The 23,719-nt window shown below is 34.7% G+C and overlaps 2 protein-coding genes and 2 pseudogenes across 6 annotated transcripts; 1 reads left to right on the forward strand and 3 right to left on the reverse strand.

Annotated features, from left to right (window-relative positions):
- Positions 1-5,197: 5,197 nt before the first annotated feature.
- Positions 5,198-6,590, reverse strand: LOC145035536 (LEAF RUST 10 DISEASE-RESISTANCE LOCUS RECEPTOR-LIKE PROTEIN KINASE-like 1.1; annotated as a pseudogene).
- Positions 6,591-8,200: 1,610 nt separating this feature from the next.
- LOC145035537 (uncharacterized) lies at positions 8,201-9,988 on the forward strand (annotated as a pseudogene).
- Positions 9,989-11,052: 1,064 nt separating this feature from the next.
- LOC145036570 (protein disulfide isomerase-like 1-4) lies at positions 11,053-14,615 on the reverse strand. 4 transcript variants are annotated; one of them, XM_078985035.1, is made up of 4 exons: positions 13,470-14,607; positions 13,297-13,375; positions 12,611-12,745; positions 11,053-11,144 (listed from the first exon to the last, which is right to left on the reverse strand). In XM_078985035.1, the coding sequence occupies exons 1-4, from the start codon at positions 13,661-13,663 to the stop codon at positions 11,100-11,102; spliced, it is 453 nt and encodes a 150-aa protein (XP_078841161.1). In that variant the 5' UTR covers positions 13,664-14,607; the 3' UTR covers positions 11,053-11,099. The 4 variants fall into 4 exon arrangements, 2 of the variants coding, with proteins under 2 accessions (XP_078841161.1, XP_078841160.1); XR_013678473.1 differs by lacking the exon at positions 11,053-11,144 and adding an exon at positions 12,047-12,331 and having other exon boundaries at positions 12,838-13,375; positions 13,470-14,615; XR_013678474.1 differs by lacking the exon at positions 11,053-11,144 and adding an exon at positions 12,067-12,331 and having other exon boundaries at positions 12,611-13,375; positions 13,470-13,648; positions 13,794-14,610.
- Positions 14,616-15,658: 1,043 nt separating this feature from the next.
- LOC145036565 (LEAF RUST 10 DISEASE-RESISTANCE LOCUS RECEPTOR-LIKE PROTEIN KINASE-like 1.1) lies at positions 15,659-18,209 on the reverse strand. Of its 2 annotated transcripts, XM_078985027.1 has the most exons (4): positions 18,015-18,208; positions 17,258-17,795; positions 17,114-17,146; positions 15,659-17,011 (listed from the first exon to the last, which is right to left on the reverse strand). In XM_078985027.1, the coding sequence occupies exons 2-4, from the start codon at positions 17,649-17,651 to the stop codon at positions 15,816-15,818; spliced, it is 1,623 nt and encodes a 540-aa protein (XP_078841153.1). In that variant the 5' UTR covers positions 17,652-17,795; positions 18,015-18,208; the 3' UTR covers positions 15,659-15,815. The 2 variants fall into 2 exon arrangements, with proteins under 2 accessions (XP_078841153.1, XP_078841152.1); XM_078985026.1 differs by having other exon boundaries at positions 17,258-18,209.
- Positions 18,210-23,719: the final 5,510 nt, after the last annotated feature.

Genomic DNA, 23,719 nt, shown 5'->3' on the forward strand with positions numbered 1-23,719 from the left:
TGAAGGACCTAGGAGAAGCTGTCTATATTCTAGGGAAAAGGATCTTGAGAGACCGGAGTAAGAGACTAATTGGACTTAGTTAGAGTACCTACTTGGATAAGGTGCTGAAGAGGTTCAGCATGCAGGACTCTAAGAAAGGAGAGTTACCAATCCAGAGTAACACCAAATTGAGTAAGGCACAAAGCTTGAGTTCTGAGGCTGAGATAGCAGAAATGAGTCGAATACCTTATGTTTCAGCTGTAGGATCGATCATGTATGCTATGACATGTACTCGACCTGATGTTGCCTTTGCTTTAAACATTGTTAGTAGATATCAAGGGAACCCTGGCAAGGCACACTAGACTGCGGTAAAGAATATCTTCAAGTACCTACGAAGGACTAAGGATTGGGTCCTTACCCTCGATGGGAGTGATGACTTGAGAGTTGTAGGGTATAGTGAATCTAGCTTTAAGACTGATAGGGATAATTTCCGTTCTCAGTCAGGCTGGGTCTTTACCTTAAACGGAGGAGCAATTTCTTGGAAGAGTTCCAAGCAAGAAACAGTGGCTGATTCAACTTGCGAATTAGAGTATATAGCAGCGAGCGAGGCAGCAAAGGAGGCGATATGGCTAAAGAACTTCATTGGAGACCTTGGAGTTGTACCAGCTATAAAGGAGCCAATGGAAATTTTCTGTGATAGTGAAAGTGCAGTTGCCTTAGCCAAGGAACCAAGGGAACATGGGAGATCCATACACATCGACAGAAAATACCATTTCATCAGACATCGAATAAAAGAAGGACTCCTCGTGACAAAGAGGGTATCATCAGATGAGGATCTAGCAGATCCCCTCACAAAGGGACTGACTCCGGTTAAGCATCTCCAACATGCTCGGAGCATAGGGCTGAAGGATGATATTAGTTTTAGTAGTTAGATAATTTGAAATTTGTAAAGTGTAATTGACATTTGATGATGAATAAAAGTCGTGTTTATTTATGAGTAAAGTGTTGCTATCTCTTATCAATCGTTTACTATATTTCTTTTTCATGTTTTGACTTCCAGAATAATTATGTTTGGTATATCATATTATTCGAATTTCCACAGTCAATCATATGTTGGAAGTATGTATGAATCAAGACTGTCATGAGTTGGGTGCAGAGGTCTAAGTTGTTGGACATAGCTACAACACTCATGAGTGTTCATAAGTTATGAGCATTGGAATCAACCCACGCTAACTGGAATTACTTCATGGAATTTATCTCGAGTGATCGTGAGACGGTAACATCATATAAGTCTTCAAACCTAGAGATATGATTTGTTGCCTGTGAGTTGGTTATGCATTGATTATACGAAAACGCATTGGTAACTCGATGTTATAAAATGTGCTTTTGTGTATAATTTAACAAGTAGTAGACCAAACATATGAGTCGAAGTTTATCTGTTCCTTCTTGGATTAGAAGCTGATATTTGGTCCCCTCGATGATTTTGTTTTGACCTATGTACCGGGCCCGGTCAGAACCGAATTGATGTGTTCAATTTAGTTCTATGTCAAACAAATCAGAAATGGGGAAACAAACTGCTAGACAATAAGTAAGACATTGTTCCATGTATTTGTTCGGCTGATATCTAGAACAGAGGATTATATAATCACTTATCTTAAATGGCATATCATCATCTTCTCAGTTCCAAGAGACCTTGAAACAGCTACGATTGCCGATCGGTTCCTGAAGTCATACTTGTAGTTATAGTTATTAGACTTATCCAAGTGGGAGACTGTTGGATAAGGTGTCTAAGTCAATAACTATTTCTGGTATGTACTTGACCCGACCCGGCATGGTCCATTTGGGTTGCATGGCATCATGCATTTGGATAGACTAAATGAGAGAAATAACACTTATGGTTTATTAATATATTAATAGTATTATTTAATTAGTATTGATCAAGAATTAATTTGGAATTAATTAAGTGATCAAAAGATGACTAATGAAATATATAGGTTGATTATGTAAATCATCCATAACTTGTATAGTGGGCTAAAAGGCTCCATGGATTATCAAGTTGGGTTAAACCCATAGGATGCTCCATAGGAGTTACAAACCCATGGTTCATGGAAATGAAGAGTCATGACACATTGGGGTTTACATGGTGTAACCCTAGACGTGTCACACTATATAAGGAACATGTTATCTACCAGAATCGGCTACACACTAAGATCATAAGAGGGCTAGGCCGATTTACAAGTGTGTGCATTCTCTCAAAAGTCATTCCAAAAGCAATTGATGTTGTGTGAAGCATTTGAGACATCACACTTGGGGTGCTAGGCTCACAAGGTTTTCAAGGAATCAAATCAACTACAAGGTATGTAATTCTAGCCATCCTTTTAGGATAAAAGTTCCCCATGTATGCTAGATAGGATTATGAACCTTGGAAATCATATTATGCATGTATTTTAGACAAACATAGGTCCAAGGTTTATTAGGGTTGCATTTACACTTAGGAAGTGTTAGAATTCTCAAAACCCATCAAAAATATAGTAGTACTTTGTTACTGTGAAAAAGTATATTTTCTCCCATTTATCACTATCGTCCATTAGGAAAATAGAATGTTTTATCTCAGCATTGACACTACTGACTATGAAATGAAAAAAATGAAGACTCAAGGTCGTATTAAATGTACTATACTCCTTGGAGAGTCTTATTGCCTTTAATTCCTATTTGGTTAATTAAAGGTTTAGATGTGAATTAGTTTGTAACCATGCTGACGAACTTCTGGCATCATAAAATAGTGAGGTGACATTTTGTCACCCCTTGGCCTTACCGGTCGGGACTATAGCTAGCATTCAGGGTGTAGGAGTGTTTGTCCCGTATAGATCTATACACATGATGCCCACTCTCCCTCCAGGAGATTCTGGTTACAATGTGATAGAATAATGTATTGTTGTATCATGAAGTAGTATTTCACATTCTAGTTCTCGTATTCTAGTGTTTGTACCGTATGTTATAGTGTATTGAATGTTCTCACTGTACTAGTGTATAGTATGTTCTCTTGTATAGTATAGTGTATGTTCTCTAAGTTTCTCATCATAGTATGTTCTTTCTGTTTCTCATAATAGTAAGTTTGTAACTGACTCTTGTATGTTTCATTGTACTAGGAATAGTGAGTAGTAATCTCTTAAATTATACCTATTATAGTTTACTAGTAATGTTGTTTGAATGACTGCATGTATATTGAACTGGAATAAAAGCTTTTATATCTATATACATATACATAATATATAACTATGGTTCAAACGACACTCGAACAAACAACCGAATAATCTAAGTCCTCAACCAAACAAGGAACAGAAAATAAAGTGAGTTATCAGTCCTAAGTCCTTTCAGGCTTACTTATATAACTATATCTATATAGATATGATTTTGACAATATATAAGTTTAAAAATAGTTTAATAAAGATTTTAACATAAAGGAGTTGTCATAAAAAGAAGTTTTAACCATTTGAATAATAACAGATGACTTGATGTCAGTTTATAAAATGTTTTAAAGAATTTGTTTGGTAAACAGTTTTGAAGTATATGAAATCCACTTGTTTGATAGTTATTAATCACATGTGATTGATATAATAACTACAATGTTTCAACTTGTATTCCCCTTATAAAAGCATTTAAAATCATTTAAAAGGTAGATTAAGGGGTATGCACTCACCTGTAGTGAGTAGTTAGGATGAAAGAGTGGTATAGGATGGTAAGTGTCAAGTGAGGACTTGAGCACAACGGATCCTAATAAGCATATAATGACACATATATGTTTATAATTAGTGTTTATCCAACTAATCAGGTAAGGGAAACACCTTAGGCACTAGGGTACACTTGAATGGAAAGGTAAAAATCACAAATGATTGTGTATAAGGTGAGTTTACGGCCACACTTGGTGTTTACGGCCAAGTGTTCATGACCCTAGGGTTTACAGCCAATGTGTTCACGGCCACATGAGTTTACAGCCAAAGTGTTCACGGACACATGAGTTTACGGCTGTAAACTCATGATGGTTAGTGCTAAATGGTGTTTTTAAGGTCTTACAAACCACAAGGAAGGGTTCCAGACTCAAGTCCAAGCCTTAGGAAGAGTTTAAGGCTCATATGCACCTATAACTAGGGTTTACGGCCAATGGAGATGCTCTTGGCTGTAAACACCTCTTGTTCTTGGGAAAGGGATGATTTCAATGTGTTTAACATGTGTTTCAACTAGATATCAAGTATAGGGAAGTAATACTTACGATATAGAAGCTAAAAACGTTGATTTTGGACTAAAACACTAGTGTGTGTTCTTGGTGTTTCTTGAAGATCTAACCCAAATGATGAATTTATGGATGGAATCAATGGGTGATGCTAGTTAAGAAGATGTAGTAACAAATCAAGGGATAAAACACTTACATTTTTGAAGAAAAATGAAGATCCTTGATGATAGTTGAGAGCACAACCCGATTTCTTGACTTGGAAATGGTAAAAAGTGTTGGAAAAATTGTTGAGTATCATATATATAGTGGGAGTTCACGGATAACCATGATTTTACGGCGACCATGAGTTTACGGCCATAAACTCATGTGCCCTGGACGTAAACTCCTCATGAAGGGGTTTATGGCTTGTTTGATGGCTTTTAACATCAGCTCATACTTCCTAACACTTATTCCATTTATGTACTAGGCTTAGAACACTCAAATAGACTCTAAACAATGCTAAAAGTTAGTAGAAATAAGTCTGACTTTGATTGTGTTCAATGGTTATACAAGATAGAAATTTCGGGTTGTCACATCATCCCTTGTTAGAGAGAATTTCATCCCGAAATTACAGTTTAAGCAATTAAATAGTTACAGATAACTAAGGAAAAAGTTGAGGATATTTCAGTTTCATTTGATCATCGTGCTCCTAAGTGAATTTAGGTCGTCGCTTGGCATTCCAACGAACCTTCACTATCAGAATACGACTTTTCTTCGTTCGCTTGACCTCACGGTCCATGATCTCTATCGGTTCTTCCACGAAGTTGAGGCTCTCATTGATCTCGATCTCGTCGAGCGGGATTACAAGAGTCTCATCGGATGGACACTTTTTCAAGTTCGAGACGTAGAAAGTAGAATATACGTTACTAAGTTCGCGAGGTAGATTGAGTTTGTAAGCTACAGGTACGATTCTAGCGAGAATCTCGAAAGGCCCTATGTATCTTGGATTTAGCTTTGTCGAGAGGTGCAACCATAGAGCACCACAAGGTTGGGGTGGCGTAAACCAGTCATGATTCTAACCTCATTCACAAAATGTTGGACTCGTTTGTAGTTGTGCTCATAAAGTCTCTTCACTGCTACTTCTCTTCCATCTTGTAGTTTACCATAGTAAACAACTCCAAAACATCCATTGCCTAGTTCCTTAGAAGGGTCGAAATTTTGGGTGGCATCTTCAAGCTCTATGTAGGAGAAAACAGAGACGCCATAGAAAAGACTCCCATCTTCAACTATTGGTGATTTTTCCTTTGATAAGAAATAAGAAAAAGAGCTCTTCTTGTAGCAACGCCGGATTATGAAGATGACAAGAAAGAGGATGAGGATGAAGGCTGATCCAGCAAGAACTAGAGCAAGAAAATGCAAGACCTTCAGGTATAAATTCCTACATGTATGTGTATGTATGTATTTATATATTTAGTAGTGATTCATTAGATCAAATAGGTATATTACCTGAGATTAGTTTTAGTTTTTTGAACGATTTTCATGCTGCAACTAAAAAACAAAAGATAAGTCATATATTATAAAAAATAAAACAATTCACATGTAGAGAATAAGGTGGAAAGGAAAATGAAAGAAAAAGTGTAAATACCCTTTTTGGCGTCCTTACACAGAAACTGTCTATTGAGAACATCAACATGGCACATACTCCCTTCCTCCCCTTCCTTGTCACATTTATTGCAGGAGATTGAAGTAAAAAAAAAAATAGGGAATTCATAAGTTAGAAGAGAAAATATGTTGGTCTGGTTAAGTACATTATAGTCACCTGGCTCTCCTACTTTCATAGGCAGCCATATTACTTGACATGTAGGCGGGAGATCACTTGGAACTGTTTTATCATTGATGGAATACTTATAGTAGAAATTGCAATCTTTGCATCTGTTGGATCTATGGTAATTTGATCGGTGAAAATAAGCCTCATTTGTGCATCATTATTGGAATTGTTTGTGCATTTGTAGAGAGTGATGAAGGGTTGGATTCTAATGGCATACAAAAGAGGATTTGAAGATGTGAAGTTATACATCAGTGCCTTACAATATTTTTCATTCACAAGTTTTTCAAAGCTTCTATTATGGACTAGGATACAAGGTTCAGACCCATGTTGGCTACCAATCTTATATGAGTCTTCTCCAAGTTGAATGCTCCCACCATTTGAAGTACAATTGACCTTAATCAACCCGCATTGTTTGTCATCAGTGGCATTATAAAAAGGGTACTTGAATGGGGCTAATTTCGGGCAACTGAAACTTTCAGGGTAGATAGACATAGAAGTGTTGTGGTCTGTAGCAGAGTAAACGAAAGATATACAAGAGAGAAGAACGGAGGAAAGAATAAATATGAGAATCATTTTAAATGTACAAAAGAAAATCTTAGACAATTATTCTTCCATGTGTTCTTTAGACTATGCTATATAAATGACTGTGCATACACATACACATACACATATATATATATAATATCTCTCTTCTACTAGAATACTATTAGAGGAAGTCGTTGCAAAACTTAGGCTAAAAGAGGTGATATGAGGTCTTATGTGACCAGCATTTAAGAAGCTTTCACACTCAAAGACACAACTTGCCCCAATTTATAATCCAAAGACATAGAAATTATGTCACTTTTGCAATTTTCTCCTTATTGATAAAGACCATGAAGACTTTTAAGTCACCCACTCATGTCTCTTCTTCTCCATCCATCTTTAACCCCTTTCAAATGCCAAAACATAAGTTGGAAAGTTTCATGTGGTTCCAATTTTATGCCTAGATAATCTATGTTTACGCATATCACATCTTTAGAATCAACATTCATTTCTCAAATTTCCAGTATATCACAACATCCTAGAAGAACGTATAGAACATTATGTAGGATACAAGTGTATACTTATTCTTTGAGAGATATTTAGCCTTAAGGAACTTTTTTTGTAGCAATTACTATTTGAAATAACTATTAAAGAGGTTATTACCATGAGAGCATATGACCTTATTTTGCTTTTTGCTTTTTTATTTTTTTATCAACAACCTTATTACTATTTATTAAGTGCTTACTTTAGTTTGATGCTTTTTACAGCATCAAAATATAAATAATGTAAGTTGTTTATCATATGAAACCCAACAGTTGACTTGAAGTTTTTGTACAAACCAAGTCTTTCAAACAAGTCGACTGAAATTTTGATGAAATGCTCATCCACTGTATCAAGATAAACTATCAAGACTTGACTCATTGACTCTTCAGTCTCCATGGTCCTTGGTTTTTTTTACCAATTCTAATCTTTGCCTTTCTTTGAAGTTTGAAATACCAAATCAACAAGACATTAATTAATTTTATGAAAATGTGAGCGAGAATACATCTGTTAAAATTAAAGAATGTATTAACGGAATTAAAATATCAAAATACATTTATGAATGTGATGTTGATAATGCAGTGGTGGATCTAGAATCTTTGCAAAAGGAGTGTGGAATATACAATTTGATTATAGTTCTAATTTGAATATTTGTAATTCTAACCAAAATTTTCTAAACATATCTAATTAGTACAAACTTTGAAGTGGAAACCATAACCACCATTGCTTCACAAAGAGCATTTGACACAATGTTAGATATTATACCTTAATAGAAGCAGGGTATTCTTTCAGGTAGCATCATTATTTATTCCGCCTAAATCTTTTGTCGGGATTTACAGGTCAAACGCAATCCAAAATCTGGTAACATTGTAAGTTAATGTGAATCGTAATGATCTCTTTCATTGATATGATACGTATATATAAATATGCATGCATGATGTGTACAATAAGGAAAGTATATCTCTAGCATAAAATATCTCTAAGATAAGTATACAAATAAGATATTTACTCAAATAGTCCCCAGCAGTCTTGACGGGAAGATTATGGATGTAGAGAGTGTGTTTTGGCTGAAAGTCATCAAATAGTCATTATGGTAGACCTTTAGTGAAGATATTGGCCAAATGATATCAAGAAGGAATGTGAAGAACTCGAACCTCGTCTTTAGTGACATTCTTCTTAACAAAGTGAATGTTCATTTCAATGTATTTAGTATGTTAATATTAAACTCGAACCTCGTCTTTAGTGACATTATTTTGAACAAAGTGAATGTTCATTTCAATGTATTTAGTGTGTTAATATTAAACAATTCCCAAAAAGATAAAACATGCTTACATTGTCACAACAGATGATGCAACTTTGAGAGAGGACAGTGAAGTTTGTAGAGTGGATTTCGTGTAAATATATGTGGAGCCCAATATTGTTTCTCCAAAAGAGCCATTGTGGAGAGAGGGAGACTCCAATATATATATATATATATATAGTCACTTATAAGACCGTGTCGCATCGATGTGGGATAAACTAAAACTGAGTCGAATGCTCGATGAGGATATATAAGGATGTGTTGAGCCACAGGAGAGTGTGACGTCGACTCTGATAATATATAGAAAGAACTTCAAAAATGGTCCCTATGGTTTCCGAAAATATCAAGTTTAGTCCTTAAGTTCAAAAAACCTCACGGATGGTTCCTGTGGTTTCAAAACTTTTAACAAACGGTCCTTTTTGCTAACTCCATTAGCTTTTGGCCGTTAAGTGAAGGGCATTTCTATCCTTTCACAATCACAGAGACCATTTATGAAGTTTTGCCTTATTTTTTTTAAAAAAAATATATATAATTATTTAATATTAAAGGGTCCTCTCTCTCTCTCCCTCTCTCTCTGTATGTCTTCTTCCTAAAAAGAACACACCCTTTTGATCTCCTACCTCCTTCTTCACTTCATCATAAACTCCAAAATATCACTCAATTCTCACTCTTCATTCACAGAAAGAGAGCATCCTTTTGCAATTTGAATCAACCCCCGCATAAATTCATATTTCCACAAGCTTGATTTCATATGGGTTTTGAATCTCTCAAGTTTGGCACGACACTCTTCTTTCTCAGCTACATTTACATCAAGAACCCTCAATCTCTCTATTTCCTTCTTCATCAGTTTTCGTTTACCATGCACCCACTGCCTTAAACCTTAACCTCCCCTTTATTTCTCTGACCACCCACCTTCAGTGGAACCTTATCCGACCTGCAACAATGGCCAAATTGGGTGAAAACCTTGGTGTCATCTGTCGGTTCATCTTTCATAGATTCAAATAACGGACCAGACTCTGAAAGTTTACACAGAGAACTTAATTGGCTGATCGAAGATGCTTTAGAAAACCCAAAACCATTACTAACCCTCAACGACTCCAAACACAACATTGTTTTGCAATTAAGAGCTTAATTGGGTGATCTTTACTCTTTATGGGGGATTTGGTTCTGAGTGTCGAAGAAGGTGATCTGATTCCAAGGCTTGAAACTGAGTTGATAATCGATCTACTGGAAGATGTGATCAAGTAGAGTCAAGAATTGAATGAAGGTTTGTGGGTGGATTTAGGTACCGGTTTTGGTGCAATAGTTATTGGAATCAGGAGGATTTCATGTATTAGGATTGAGAGAGAAAGTGGTTTTATGTGTATATTTTCAATTTCTTTGATTATACATCTGTATGTATTGAGTTCAGCTCCAATTTGGATTTCAATTAGAAGTAAAAACAAGGATTTCATGGTAATTTTCTTAAGTTGCACACCAACTGTTTGTGGAAATGCCCCAATGACATTAATTTGTTCACACCCCAAGCTGGCTGTTTCTTGTTTCACAGCTTCTCTATACCGATGATGATGATCAGATGAAGATGAACATGGTAGAGAGAGATGTTTAAGTTTGTAAATGAAATTAGATATGAAATTAAAGTTGGATATGAAATTAGAGTTTGAATCCATTTACTTTGATAATTTTGCTTCAAAGTTTTTTAAAAAGGTGTGTTCTCTTTTGGAAGAAGAATCACACGCACACATAGAGATGGGTGGGTGGGTGGGTGGGCCTCCTTTATATTAAATAAATAAATAAATAAATATGTATATATATATATATATATATATATATATATATATATAATAAGACAAAACTTCATAAATGGTCCCTGTAGTAGTGAAATGACTGAAATGTCCTTCACTTAATGGCCAAAAGCTAACGGAGTTAACGAAAATGACCATTTGTTAAAAGTTTTGAAACCACATGGACGATCCGTGAGGTTTTTTGAACTTAGGGACTAAACTTGATATTTTCGGAAACCATAGGGACCATTTTTGAAGTTTTGTCTACTATATATATATATATATATATATATATATATATATATATATATATATATATATATATATATATATATATATATATATATATATATATATAGGCTAAGGTTATTTTGTTTTTACTAACTATTGTATGCCAGAATGCATAGATCTGGACCAACGGATGAAATTAATCAATGGACATGATTTGAATATGATGTTACAATGAGATAACACGTACAATATAATGACACAAGTTTTAGCAAAAGAGTATTTTGGACAATTAACTACATTTTATAATAGGATATGTTGAATTTTTAAGGATAATTAATTCTCCTAATTTTAAAAATCTGATTTTTTTTTAATTAATTCAATTTTAGTTCTAACATAATTTGTTAACATAACCGATTTTATTCTATCAGACTATTTTTTTTTGCTAGAATGATGTTCTTTCAGAATTTTATTTTCTTAGAATATTATTGAAGAATAATAAAATTCTTGAATCCGAGCTTTAAAAATAACAACATTCTAACATATTCTTATACATCCAAACTTAAATACAAATTCATACACACTAAAAGCATTGTACATTTTAATATAGTTATACATATTCTAAAAGAATATCAACAAAAATGAATAAAATTATTAAAAAATAACAACATTCTTAAATCGTGAGTATGATGAAACTTTATTCATTCTTCAAGTTATTCCTATTAGGTCTCCAACGCATTCTTCCAACCATTCCTATCACAAATACACCATAAGCTAATAATGGTTAAAAACATGTTACTTGCAATTAACCATCACTTTATATATTCTGGTAGAATACATAAAATATGACAAAACACATACAATACATTCTGGTAGAATACATAGATTTTAATCTAGCAGAATACATTCTGACCGAATACATACAATACATCTGAAAGTATTGTATTTACTGCTAATGACCGAAATGCCCGAATACATAGAATATATATATATATATATATATATATATATATATATATATATATATATATATATATTAAATAAGACAAAACTTCATAAATGGTCCCTATAGTAGTGAAATGACCGAAATGCCCTTCATTTAATGGCCAAAAGCTAACGAAGTTAACGAAACTGACCATTTGTTAAAAGTTTTGAAACCACATGGACAATCCGTGAGGTTTTTTAAACTTAGGGGCTAAACTTAAAATATTCAGAAACCACAGGGACCATTTTTTAAGTTTGTCTAATATATATATATATATATATATATATATATATATATATATATATATATATATATATATATGTAGGCTTAGGTTATTTTGTTTTTACTAACTATTGTGTGTCAGAATGTATAGATTTGGACCAACGGATAGAATTAATCAATGGATATGATTTGAGTATGATATTACAATGAGATACACGTACAATATAATGACACAAATTTTAGCAAATGAGTATTTTTACAATTAACTACATTTTATAAAAGGAAATGTTGGAATTTTTAAGGATAATTAAATCTCCTAATTTCAAAAATCTGAATTTTTTTAATTAATTCAATTTTAGTTGTAACTTAATTTGTTAACATAACCGATTTTATTTTATCTGAATATTGTTTTTTGCTAGAATGATGTTCTTTCAGAATTTTATTTTATTAGAATATTATTGAAGAATCATAAAATTCTTTAATCCAAGCTTTAAAAATAACAACATTCTAACATATTCTTATACATCCAAACTTAAATACAAATTCATACATATTCTTACACACTAAAAGTCTTGTACATTTTAATATAATTATACATATTCTAAAAGAATATCAATAAAAATGAATAAAATTCTTAAAAAATAACAACATTCTTAAATTGTGAGTATGATAAAACTTTATTCATTTTTCAAGTTATTCCTATTAGGTCTTCAATGCATTCTTCTAACCATTCCTATCACAAATACAACATAAGTTAATAATGGTTAAAAACATGTTACTTGCAATTAACTATCACTTTATATATTCTGGTAGAATACATAGAATATGACAAAACACATAAAATACATTCCGGCAGAATACATATATTTTATTCTAGCAGAATACATTCTGAATACATATAATACATTCGAAAATATTGTATTTACTGTTAATATAATTTTAGATTCCAAATATACAATAACGAGAATCAATAGATTCAAAAAGATTAAAATTTTTTAAAAAAAAAATGTACCTTTGCCTTTGGATGTTCATTTGTAGTTCCATCCATCTTTGCTATTACTAAGGAATCAATATCGTGTAAATGTTTAGCAAGTTTGTTGTAAGTTAGTTCTAGAGCTTGACAATGCCCACACCATGGCACATAAATCTACGTATAGATAAAAATAGGTTATATTGTAATTTTTCATTCCATTCCATGATGGAATAGACCATTCCATTCCTTCCTCGATTCCATCTTACCTTTAGTAGAACATCTTTTGACTCGTCTAAGATAATCTCATCAAAGTTATTCCTAACTACTATCTTCAAATCACCATCATTTTAACAATCACCAAAAGAAAAAGTTATAGCTTACTCTAAGAATAAATATATAGAAACCAAAATCCCAAAAATAATAACTTACACAGATTTATAGAAAGCTTTAAGCTTTTCTTCCAAAAAGCCCTCCCCAAAAGCTTGGCAATTTGTTATAAAAGGACATTTAGACATCAAGAAACACCCAATTGGATTCTTACATTGTTAATTTTAATACCTTAAGGTTTTCAAAGGTCAAATCTTGGTCAAACACGAATTTTTCCCATCATCATTTCCAATATATCCAATAACGTGGTTAAGACATCCAGTATTTACATTCAATTTTGCAAAAAGTAAAAAAAAAAATGAAAAAGAGAAAAGATGGATAATGGAGAAGTGCCTTACTTGTGGAACATCTCCTAGGATGCCAAAATAATCTCCAACAGGCTTTCCAACATCTTTATTGTCCGATTCAACATATAAGCTGCATGATAACAAATAAAAAAATGTAGAGTTATTGAATCTGTTATTTGGGTATTATTTTGACATTTACAAAACTAGTAATTCCATATACCTACCCCTTAAATAGCGTTGCAGCATCCACAAATGTCGGGAAAACCTTAGTTGATCTCCTGTGGGATTCGTGTCTTCCTCGTTTGTCATTCTCTGCATCTTTTGATTTAATCGAAAGGGGTAGTAGTGGTGGTCGTAGGCAACAATGGCTATGAGGAAAGAAGTGGGTAGTCGCGATGGTCGACTGCGATGAAGTCATGAAGATGATGGTGGTGGTCAGCAACCCGAAGGGCAAGAAGATGGTGGTGGTTGTCGACGATGAAAACACGATACATGTGCGTCGATGTTTCTTTAGGTTTAAAAATTAGAAATTCAGCTCAAGAACATACCAGGGCTAGGATGCTAGGATGCTGGTGTATCAGGGCTACGATGTTGGTGTACGGCGGCAACTATAGACCGAATTCGATAATGGAATACGAAGTCGACGAACGAGAGGGAGGAAGAAGAAGATACAATAGTGGTAAGATGAGGGATACAACGGTATGTCGATGGTTATAAAGAAGAGATATTAGGTCGATATATATTTATTTTGTTTCCTTAATTGCAAGTGCAAAAAATCAGAAACACCATTTTTTATTTAATTAATTATTTAATTATTTGCTAATAGCGAATCAATGAGTAATCATAGTAGAATTCATGAGCATCGCATCTGTCGTATCCACTATAATTATATTGATCAAAGTATTTTGAGGTATTTATAGAATTCGTATGATTTGTGCATCTGTAGAGAGTGATGAAGGGTAGGATTGAAATTGAATACAAAAGAGGACTTGGGGAAGTGAAATTATCCATAAGTGCCTCACAACTTTTATTATCTATAAGTCTTTTAAATGTTGCATTACGAATCATGACCTGAGGATCTGACACATACTTGGAAACAATCTCATGTGACTCTCCTTCAATTTCAATTTCCCCACCATATAAAGTACAGTTGACCTTGATCAACCCACAATTGCTGTCAGTGATATTATAAAATGGGTACGTGAATGGGGAAAATTTTGGGCAAATGAAATCTTTTGGGCAGATAGATTTGGAAATGTTGTGGTCTGTAGCAGAGTGAATAAAAGGCAAACAAGAGAGAAGAGCAGAGGCAAAAAAGATAGCGAGAATCATTTCAAATGTCCAGCAGAAAAGGTTAGACACTTATTGTCACAAATGCACTTGAGACTTCATACATTATATATCTTTTAGGTCTATTTTGTTCAATAGAGAAAAGTCTTTGGTACATTTGGGCTAAAAACATAGAAATTCTGTCACTTTTATAAATATCTCTTCATTGAGCCCCACTATCAAGACTTTGGAGTCACAGAATATTCTTCACCTCCATTAATCCTTAACCCCTTTGAAACTCCAAAAGATTGACTTGGAAAGTTTCATGTGGTTCCCTCTTCATGCGATCTAATACTTTTCAACTGCCATAATTCAAACTTACAAACAGGACCACTTTGAAAGATAGACACTGTTTTATTAAATTTCCAATATATGAGATCATCCTAGAAGAAAGTATAGACCTAACATCAGTATGTGTATATAAGATACTCATACGGGTAACGGAAACAACCCACTTGAAGAAAGTTATGAAGGTAACATAAGCTTTCACATTATTTGTATTTTTGCAGCATCAAGAAAATATAAATAATTAAGCTGCTTTACCATGTTGAAACCCAGCAGTTGACTTGAAGTTTCTACAAAGACCAAGTCTTTTAAGCAATTGGAAACTTTGATCAAAATTTCCATTAAGAATCAAGAGTTGACTAATTGACTCATTGACTTTTGTTGTTTATTAGTTGCATGTAATTATCAACAACATTTAGTTCATATAATGTTTTGATTTATGTTCCTGCTTATTAAATCATCTAGATATGCCAAACATTATGGATCAAGGCTTTTTGAAAAGGATTTGATTTTTCAGGTTCGGGGTTGATTCATATTTTTGGGTATGTATGTGCTAGCTTCTGCTTCTAGTGCTTGGTTTAATTAAAAATGCGACAACTAGAAGGTTACTTATTATTATGCAACAGGTTTTCAACCTTCGACCAATTTATGTAACTATGTTAACGTTTATACAAAATATGTAACGAAATTGCAAGTAAAAATAAGGGCCAATTTATGCCACTTGTTAACCTGAAACAGGGTGTGTAACGAAATTGCATGTAAAGTGACACTTCCGTCACTTAATCCATTAAGTTGAAAAGAAACAACAATGTATAGCTATCCCATTAAATCAAAAAGAAACAAACGCTTAATGTTAATTACATTCCTTTTCATGATCTCACCAAAAAGCAAATATTTAGGGCATAGAAACGGTGAAAAATTGAACAAAAACCACTCGGGGCACATGAATATGCAATCTATTTGACAGTCAGTGTGGTTGATGCGGTGCTAGCGCTATGCCATTCACTGGTGATGGAGACTGGCGAAGGTAGAAAATCTTTCAACACAACCGTCTTATCACTGGCTGCCGACGGTGGTGGCGGTTTTGCTTTTTCCATGTCGCTGATACTGTCATCAGAATCTATTCCCCCTTGGGATTGAATAACCTTCAACGCTTCCAACACCTCATTCATTGTAGGCCTCATTTCTGAATAATATTGTAAACACTGAAAAGCCAACTCTGCTACTGATGTTATCATCCTCATGGTTTCAGCATCTGAATCGGATCCTAGATCAGGATCGATCAATTGATCTAACGCACATCTTTGGATCTTGTTCAAAGCCAGATTAGCCAAACTAATCTCGTCTTCAGACCTATTTAAGTCGACAGCCCTCATCGATGATATTAGTTCAATCAAGACCACTCCAAAGCTGTAAACATCACTCTTTTCTGTCAATTGGTAACGATTGTGATATTGGGGATCCAAATACCCTGGTGTTCCCTGAGGAGCTGTAGACACATGAGTGACATCATTCGGTAACAGCCTCGAGAGCCCAAAATCTGCTACTTTGGCACTGAAATTGTGATCAAGGAGAATGTTACTGGTCTTGACATCTCGATGTATGATTTCAGAGGCATGAAGGTAGACTAAAGCTCTGGCTGTTTCAATAGCAATGTTCATTCTTAATGGCCATGTCAGAAAGCTTGGATTTGCTATTTCTCCATGGAGGTGATCTGCAACAGTGCCATTGGTGATGTATTCATACACAAGGAGAAGTTCATGGCTTTGTCTAGAAGTGCAACCATAGAGCACCACAAGGTTGGGGTGACGTAATCCGGTGAGGATTTGAACCTCATTCACAAATTGTTGGACTCGTTTGTAGTTGTGCTCATAAAGTCGCTTCACAGCAACTTCTCTCCCATCTTGGAGTTTACCATAGTAAACAGCTCCAAAACCTCCATTCCCTAGCTCCTTAGAAGGGTTGAAATTTTTAGTGGCATCTTCAAGCTCTGTGCAGGAGAAAACAGATACACCGTAGAAAAGACTCGCATCTTCAACGTTTGGTGATTTTTCCTTTGAAGAGAAATAGGAAAAACGGTGGCTCTTGTACCGATGCCATATTATGAAGATGACAAAAAAGATGATGATGACGAAGGCAGATCCAACGGGAACTAAAATAAGAATATACAACAACTTCACTAACAATTTCATAGATATGTGTGTATGCATTTATATATTTAGCAGTAATGCATTTTATGCAAGATGTGTATTACCTAGGATATATTTCAGTTTTCTGAGTGTTGTTTCTGCAGCAACCAAACAACAAAAGACAGGTTATATCAGTTATCCGGTATACCCAGAATAAGGAGAAAACACAAAGGAAAAAAAAAAAAAAAAAAAAAAGAAGGTGTAAATACCATTTTTGCAGTACTGGAAGTGTCCATTGAGAGTGTAGCATCGGCCCTCTTCCTTTTGACACTTATTGCATGGAGTTACAAAATAAATAGAGACTACAGAACTAAGAAGAGAAAATATGTTAGTCTCGTTACCATTACTTCTCTCTCCCACATTCACAGGCAGCTGTATTACTTGACATGCAGGCGGGAGATCACTTGGAACTGCTTTATCACTGATGGAATGGTTATAGTAGAAATTGTAATCTCCACATCTCTTTTTATTGTAATTAGATTGGTCAAAATAAGCTTCCATTTCTGCAACATCATTTGGAAGCTTTGGGCATTTGTAGAGAGTGATGAAGGTTACGAGTGAAATGTTATACAAATGAGGACTGGGAGAAGTGAAATTATCCATAAGTGCCTTACAACTGCTATCATTTACAAGTTTTTCAAATGTTAAATTACGGATCGAGACAATCGGATCAGACACATACTTGCCATAAATGTCGTATAAGTTTCTTCCAAGTTGAATTCTCCCACCATTCAAAGTACAGATGACCTGAATCAACCCACATTGCATGTCAGTGGCATTATTATAAAACGGGTACGTGAAGGAGGCCAAATTTGGACAACTGAAACTTTCTGGGCAGATAGACAGAGAAGTGTTGAGTTCTGTAGCAGAGCGAATATAAGGTAGAAAAGAGAGAACAAGTGAGGCTAAAAAGAAGACGCGAATCATTTCGATATCCAACAGAAGAAGTTAGACTCTTAATATCACCTGTGTTCTCGAGACTCCATTATATATACATCTTGTAGCTAGGTCTATGTGTTCTCTACAGCAAGTCTTTGGAAATTGGAACAGTTAGGCTAAAATATGAGAGTCTTATGTGAGTAGCATTTAATAAGCGTTCACACCCAAATACTCAACTTGCCAAAGGCATAGAAATTCTGCCACTTTTGTAATTTTCTCCTTATTGATGAAGACCTCAAGGCTTTTGAGTCGCCGACTCTTCACCTCCATCCATTCTTAACCCCTTTTAAACGTCAAAACATCCCTTGGAAAGTTTCATGTGGTTGCCATTATATGCCCATCTAATACGTCTCAACTCACAATACGAATAAGCTATAGATTTTTAGACCATAGAAGCCATTTCCTTACATTTCGAATATCACATCATCCTTGAAGAAAGTATATACTTTTTCACTGACATAAATGTTCGACCATGAAATTGACCTTAGGATGAATCATTGATCAATGTTAAAGTTGTTTGGGAATCGTGGACACAGATCTAATCGATACGACCTACTTAAAGAAATAATCAAGGTAACATAAAGCTTTCACATGTTTTAATTAATTGTGGTTTAACAGCATCAAAATATAAATAAATTTAGGGTGTTTTATCATATGGGAACTCAGCACTGGACTTGAAGTTCTATTAAAAACAAAGTCTTTTAAACAAGTGGGAGAGAAATTTTAATTTTCTTTATCGATCAAGACAAACTATCAAGAATTGACTCATTGACCGTTGACTCTCCATGGTCTCTGCTCCATTGAGCAATTATCATACTTGCTTTCTTTGAAACACGATATTAATTAACGGACGTAAAATATCAAGATTACTTTACTAATGTGTTGTTAATACCGGTGGCGGAGCTAGAATATTTGCAAAACGTGTGAAATATACTACAATTTGATTATAGTTTTATTTTTTGAGGGGTAATTAGATCTCTAACTGAAAATTTTAAACAAAATTTCTTAAAGATATCTAATAACTACCAAACTTGAAGAGAGACAAGCACAAGTGCGCAACTATCATTCATTCTCATATCTCATTGGCCCACAGTTAGCAGTCAACTTGAGCATTTGTTTGGCTAGAGCATTAGGGTGTTTTTCTTTTTTTACTTTATATTATAAAAAAAATCTTAATTTAATAAATTAAGCGAGGAAAATAATATCCTTAGTATTAGACCATCTATATCTGTGAAATTCCAATTAGTCTTTCAATTATGTCATTATGTCATGTTAGTTTTGCCACTACTCTTTCAAATTATTTCCACTAATATATATATATATATATATATATATATATATATATATATATATATATATATATATATATATATATATATATATATATATATAGGCTTAGGTTATTTTGTTTTTACTAAGTATTGTGTGCCAGAATGCACAGATCTGAACCAACGGATGAAATTAATCAATGGACATGATTTGAGAGTGTATCATATTACAATGGAGTAACATGTACCATATAATCACACAATTTTTAGCAAAAGGGTATTTTGGACAATTAGCTACATTTATAAAAGGAAAATTTTGGATTTTTAGGAATGATTAATTCTCCTAATTTTAAAAAAATCTGAATTTTTTAATTAATTTAATTTCAATTTTTACCGATTTTATTCTATCAGAATGTTTTTTGTTAGAATGATACTCTTTCAAAATTATATTCTAATAGAATATTATTGAAGAAAAACAAAATTCTTAAATAAGATGTTGAAAAATAACAAACATTCTAATATACTTTTATACATCTGAACTTAAATATAAATTCATACATATTCTTACAAACTAAAAGTCTTATACATTTTAATATAGTTATATAATATTCTAAAAGAATATAAAAAAATGAATAACATTCTTAAAAATAACAACATTCTGCTAGAATACTCTCGTTCTCCATGTTTTCTTCTTGAATTCTTGAATTCTGAAAGAATATTGCTGTTTTTGGATGTTGAATCCTGAAATTCTGAAAGAGTATTGTTGTTTTTCTTCATTCTTTGAGAATGAAGTATCACATATCTTTTTTTCATAAGTTTCCTCTCATTCCTGTATCATCCTAACATACATTAAATTCCACAGAATATCTGAATCATGAATATTTGAAATAACACATGTTCCTGCTTACATCACCACAAAAAATACACACCAAAGGAAAAATCGGGTTAACAACCGATGGCCACCGATCGACTTCTTATTCTTAAATCTTTAAAGGAAAAATCTATGAAAAAGTGAAGAAAATTAAGAAAGAAATATACTTGGGGTTACAAAACAAAAACCCAATGACACTTTGGGGCCATTCTCGAAGCTGTGAGGGAGGACAGAAGGCAAACAATTGAAATTGGAAGGATTTTGTTGTTGAATGATAGGATTCGTTGATATAGAGATGAAAATCTTTCTTCCAATTATCAACCACAAAACCCTACATATCTCAGTCAATTTCAATTCCACATGAATTCTATTTTTTTTACAACTCTAAAAACCGAATTTAATACAAAAAGTAATGAACACACCTTAGGATAGGGTAATGGAAATAGAAAGGGAACTCCCGTCTACTTTCTCCTTCCTCCTCTACGTTGTCGTCCAGAGTCGCCACTTTTCGCCATCTCTACACCACCATCCGCACCAGAGGTAGCGTCATAGACAAATGATACAAAAGACTTTCTTCGTAATGTGGAATCTTCACCAATTGGAGTTTGCTTACCTGATGAAGATAAGGGTTAGGGTTCAGTGGTCATTAGCTGATCGGTAAATTGAATATGAACAGAAAGGAAAAGTGAAAGAAGTCATAAGAAACCCGTGGGATTCTTACTTCGTATCCTGTATTGACGACCGATTGAAGAGGATGAACACCAATGGCGGCTAAAGCCATTGGTGGCCGATTTGAGTTCAGGGAAAGTGAATACTCGAATAAGAGAAACTAGGTCAAATATATTGATTATATTTCCTTAATTGCAGGATTTTCAATTAAATGATCCCTTAATTAAAAAGTACAAAATTTCCAGAATACCCTTAAATGATTCATTTAATTGTTTATTATTTCTTGAATTCTCATTGGTGCATTTAGGCACACAATACTTGCTAAACACATTTGAACCTAGCTCTCTCTCTCTCTCTCTCTCTCTCTATATATATATATATATATATATATATATATATATATATATATATATGGTTAGGTTCATCTAACACGACTTAATTATGTGTAACAACCCAAAAATCACGACTAAAAATTTCTTTTAAAACATTACTAAAACCATATTTATAAGACTGTATCATAAGTCATAACATAATTTTCGAGTATTAATTCAAAACATAGTCTCATTATCAGAGTAAAACATTCCCAGACTAACTGACTATGGTGTGTGCATGACAACCTCTCCGAGCTCCTCTTTTGAAAACTGAGTACCTGAAACCAAAACTGAAAACCGTAAGCACAAAGCTTAGTAAGCTCCCCCAAACTACCACATACCATACAATAACATGTAAAGCACATATTGGGCCTTGCCCACTGCATCGGACCGAGGTCCAAACTAACTGGGGTCTTGCCCCCTGCATCGGATCGAATTCCGAAAACTGACTGGAACCTTGTCCCCTGCATCAGACCGAAGTCTGGAACTGACTGGGACCTTGTCCCCTGCATCGGACCGAAGTTCGGAATAACTGGGGCCTTGCCCCCTGCATCGGACTGAAGTCCGGAAACTGAATGAACAAAGCATAACATAAACATATCAACTAGCATGAACACACATATACTGCATACTGCATCGGGCCGTAGCCCGGAACACATAACACATAAATCCTGTCTGGGCCACGAAGGCATCAAACATACTAACTAATGCATCGGACCGAAGTCCGGAAACTACTGCTAGCTAAACAGGCCGGCATTGTGGCCTTAGACCATTCCTACTGGAAGGAAACTCACCTGCACTGCTGGAGTTCTTGCTGATACCCTGCTGACTGCTATCTGACAACTCCCGCACTGCTACTCTAATGACTCCCCAATCTACTAATACCAAATATAACACTTAGTCCCAAACTTCCCTTCAAAGGTCAAACTAAGTCAACTCTGGTCAATGTCAAAGTCCTGGTCAAAGTCAACCTTCCAGGTTGACCCTACTCGCCGAGTCAGACCATGACTCGCCGAGTCTACTGATTTCCGAGTTCTGTCCTTCTCCACTCATTGAGTCACCTCCTGACTCACTGATTCGAGGCTTAACCAGAAAAGGTTTGAGGTTCTGCGACCAGACTCGCCGAATCCAAGGCAATCTTCAACATACTCGCCGAGTTGTTCTTCCAACTCGCTGAGTTCATGCTAATAATCATACAACTCGCCGAGTACACCCATGTGACTCGTCGAGCCTCTTCAGTTCTTAATCCATACAGTGGCTTTTCGAGCCATGCAGGGGCTCAAATCCATAGATCCATTCCTCTAGAGCCTAACCCCCACGTAAAATGGCAAACTTTAGGTGTAACCAAGGAGTTATAGGCTTAGAACACTCTAGGGATAGGTTTTGTAACAAAGGGGCTTCACCAACAACTTATTGGCCTAAACTTTATGACTTTCTGGGTTATTACCAACCTAGATCTGAGGTAGCAACCTCAGATCTACTCCAAACTCGAAATAGATCTCATCCATACTCAAAATGCCCAAAACTCAAACATAAGATAGATCTAGATGCACATAAGCCCAAACAACAGACTATTACCTCAAATGAAAGCTCCAACTGAAGTAAATCCCGGATCTACACCACTACTTTGCAGAAAAGCCCTTGATCTTCAAGCCCCTCTCCAAGATTCTCTCCTCCAAGGCTCATTTCTCTCAAATAATGAAGGCTCACTCAATTCTAGGGTTTTTGGAACTCAAAAGGGGAGAAAAGAGGTTGAGGGTGTGTTATAATGTGCTTTATATAGGGCACAACCTCTGGGATTAGGGTTTTTCTCACCCAGACCAGACTCGCTGAGTCCACTTGCTGACTCGCCGAGTCGGTCACTTACTCAATTGTCACAACTGGAAATTTTGTGTCTTGTAAACTATACACTCAAGCTTAAGTGAATCAAAAGCTTAAGAACATGCGTAACACCTATTATTATGACAACAGAATTTCAATCAAATACACCATACAAGCATTACAAATAGCCAACAAGCAATTGGAAACCCTAGAAGTTCTTATTTAGGTCCACTTTGGACTAGAACTTCCTTATTGGGCCTAATGGACCAATAAACTTCCAATTTGACTATCTTGGGTTTAGAACTCTTAAATGGGCTCTAATTGGACCCACATCTATTTGTTTCAACATTTTGGGCTATGTTGGACCTCGAATGAAATGAATTAAAAGCCTTGATACATGAATGACCTAAACTAGTCCAATAAAAATATAAAAATCCTACCACATTCCTTTAGACTTAAAACATACTCAAGATTAACACTAACATTGGGCTTAGGGGCAAAGGCCCAAATTTTTCCTCTTCCCTTCCAAATTCTCAGCCCAATGCACAAGCCCAAGAGGAAATGGAAGAGTTGACTTTACCATTGCCACATCATTGTTATCCATAGGACATCCATGCAACTCATCTCATTCTTCCATGCAAACATCACTTCAAAATCACTCTCTTCTCTCCTCCCTCTCACTCTCGGCCGAGCAACACACACACACACATTCACAAAAATCTCTCAACTCTC

Source organism: Lactuca saligna, chromosome 3 (genome assembly GCF_052625555.1).
Source record: "Lactuca saligna cultivar CGN05327 chromosome 3, ASM5262555v1, whole genome shotgun sequence".
NCBI lineage: Eukaryota > Viridiplantae > Streptophyta > Magnoliopsida > Asterales > Asteraceae > Lactuca > Lactuca saligna.

Coding starts and splice junctions, on each gene's coding strand:
- LOC145036565 (XM_078985026.1), bottom strand. CDS start 17,975: ATGATTCGCGTCTTCTTTTTAGCCTCACTTGTTCTCTCTTTTCTACCT. Junction 17,147..17,257: donor CTTCCAGTACTGCAAAAATG/GTATTTACACCT, acceptor TGGTTGCTGCAG/AAACAACACTCAGAAAACTG. Junction 17,012..17,113: donor AAAACTGAAATATATCCTAG/GTAATACACATC, acceptor TTCTTATTTTAG/TTCCCGTTGGATCTGCCTTC.
- LOC145036570 (XM_078985035.1), bottom strand. CDS start 13,663: ATGACTTCATCGCAGTCGACCATCGCGACTACCCACTTCTTTCCTCAT. Junction 13,376..13,469: donor GCTGCAACGCTATTTAAGGG/GTAGGTATATGG, acceptor GTTATCATGCAG/CTTATATGTTGAATCGGACA. Junction 12,746..13,296: donor TCCTAGGAGATGTTCCACAA/GTAAGGCACTTC, acceptor ATCTATACGTAG/ATTTATGTGCCATGGTGTGG.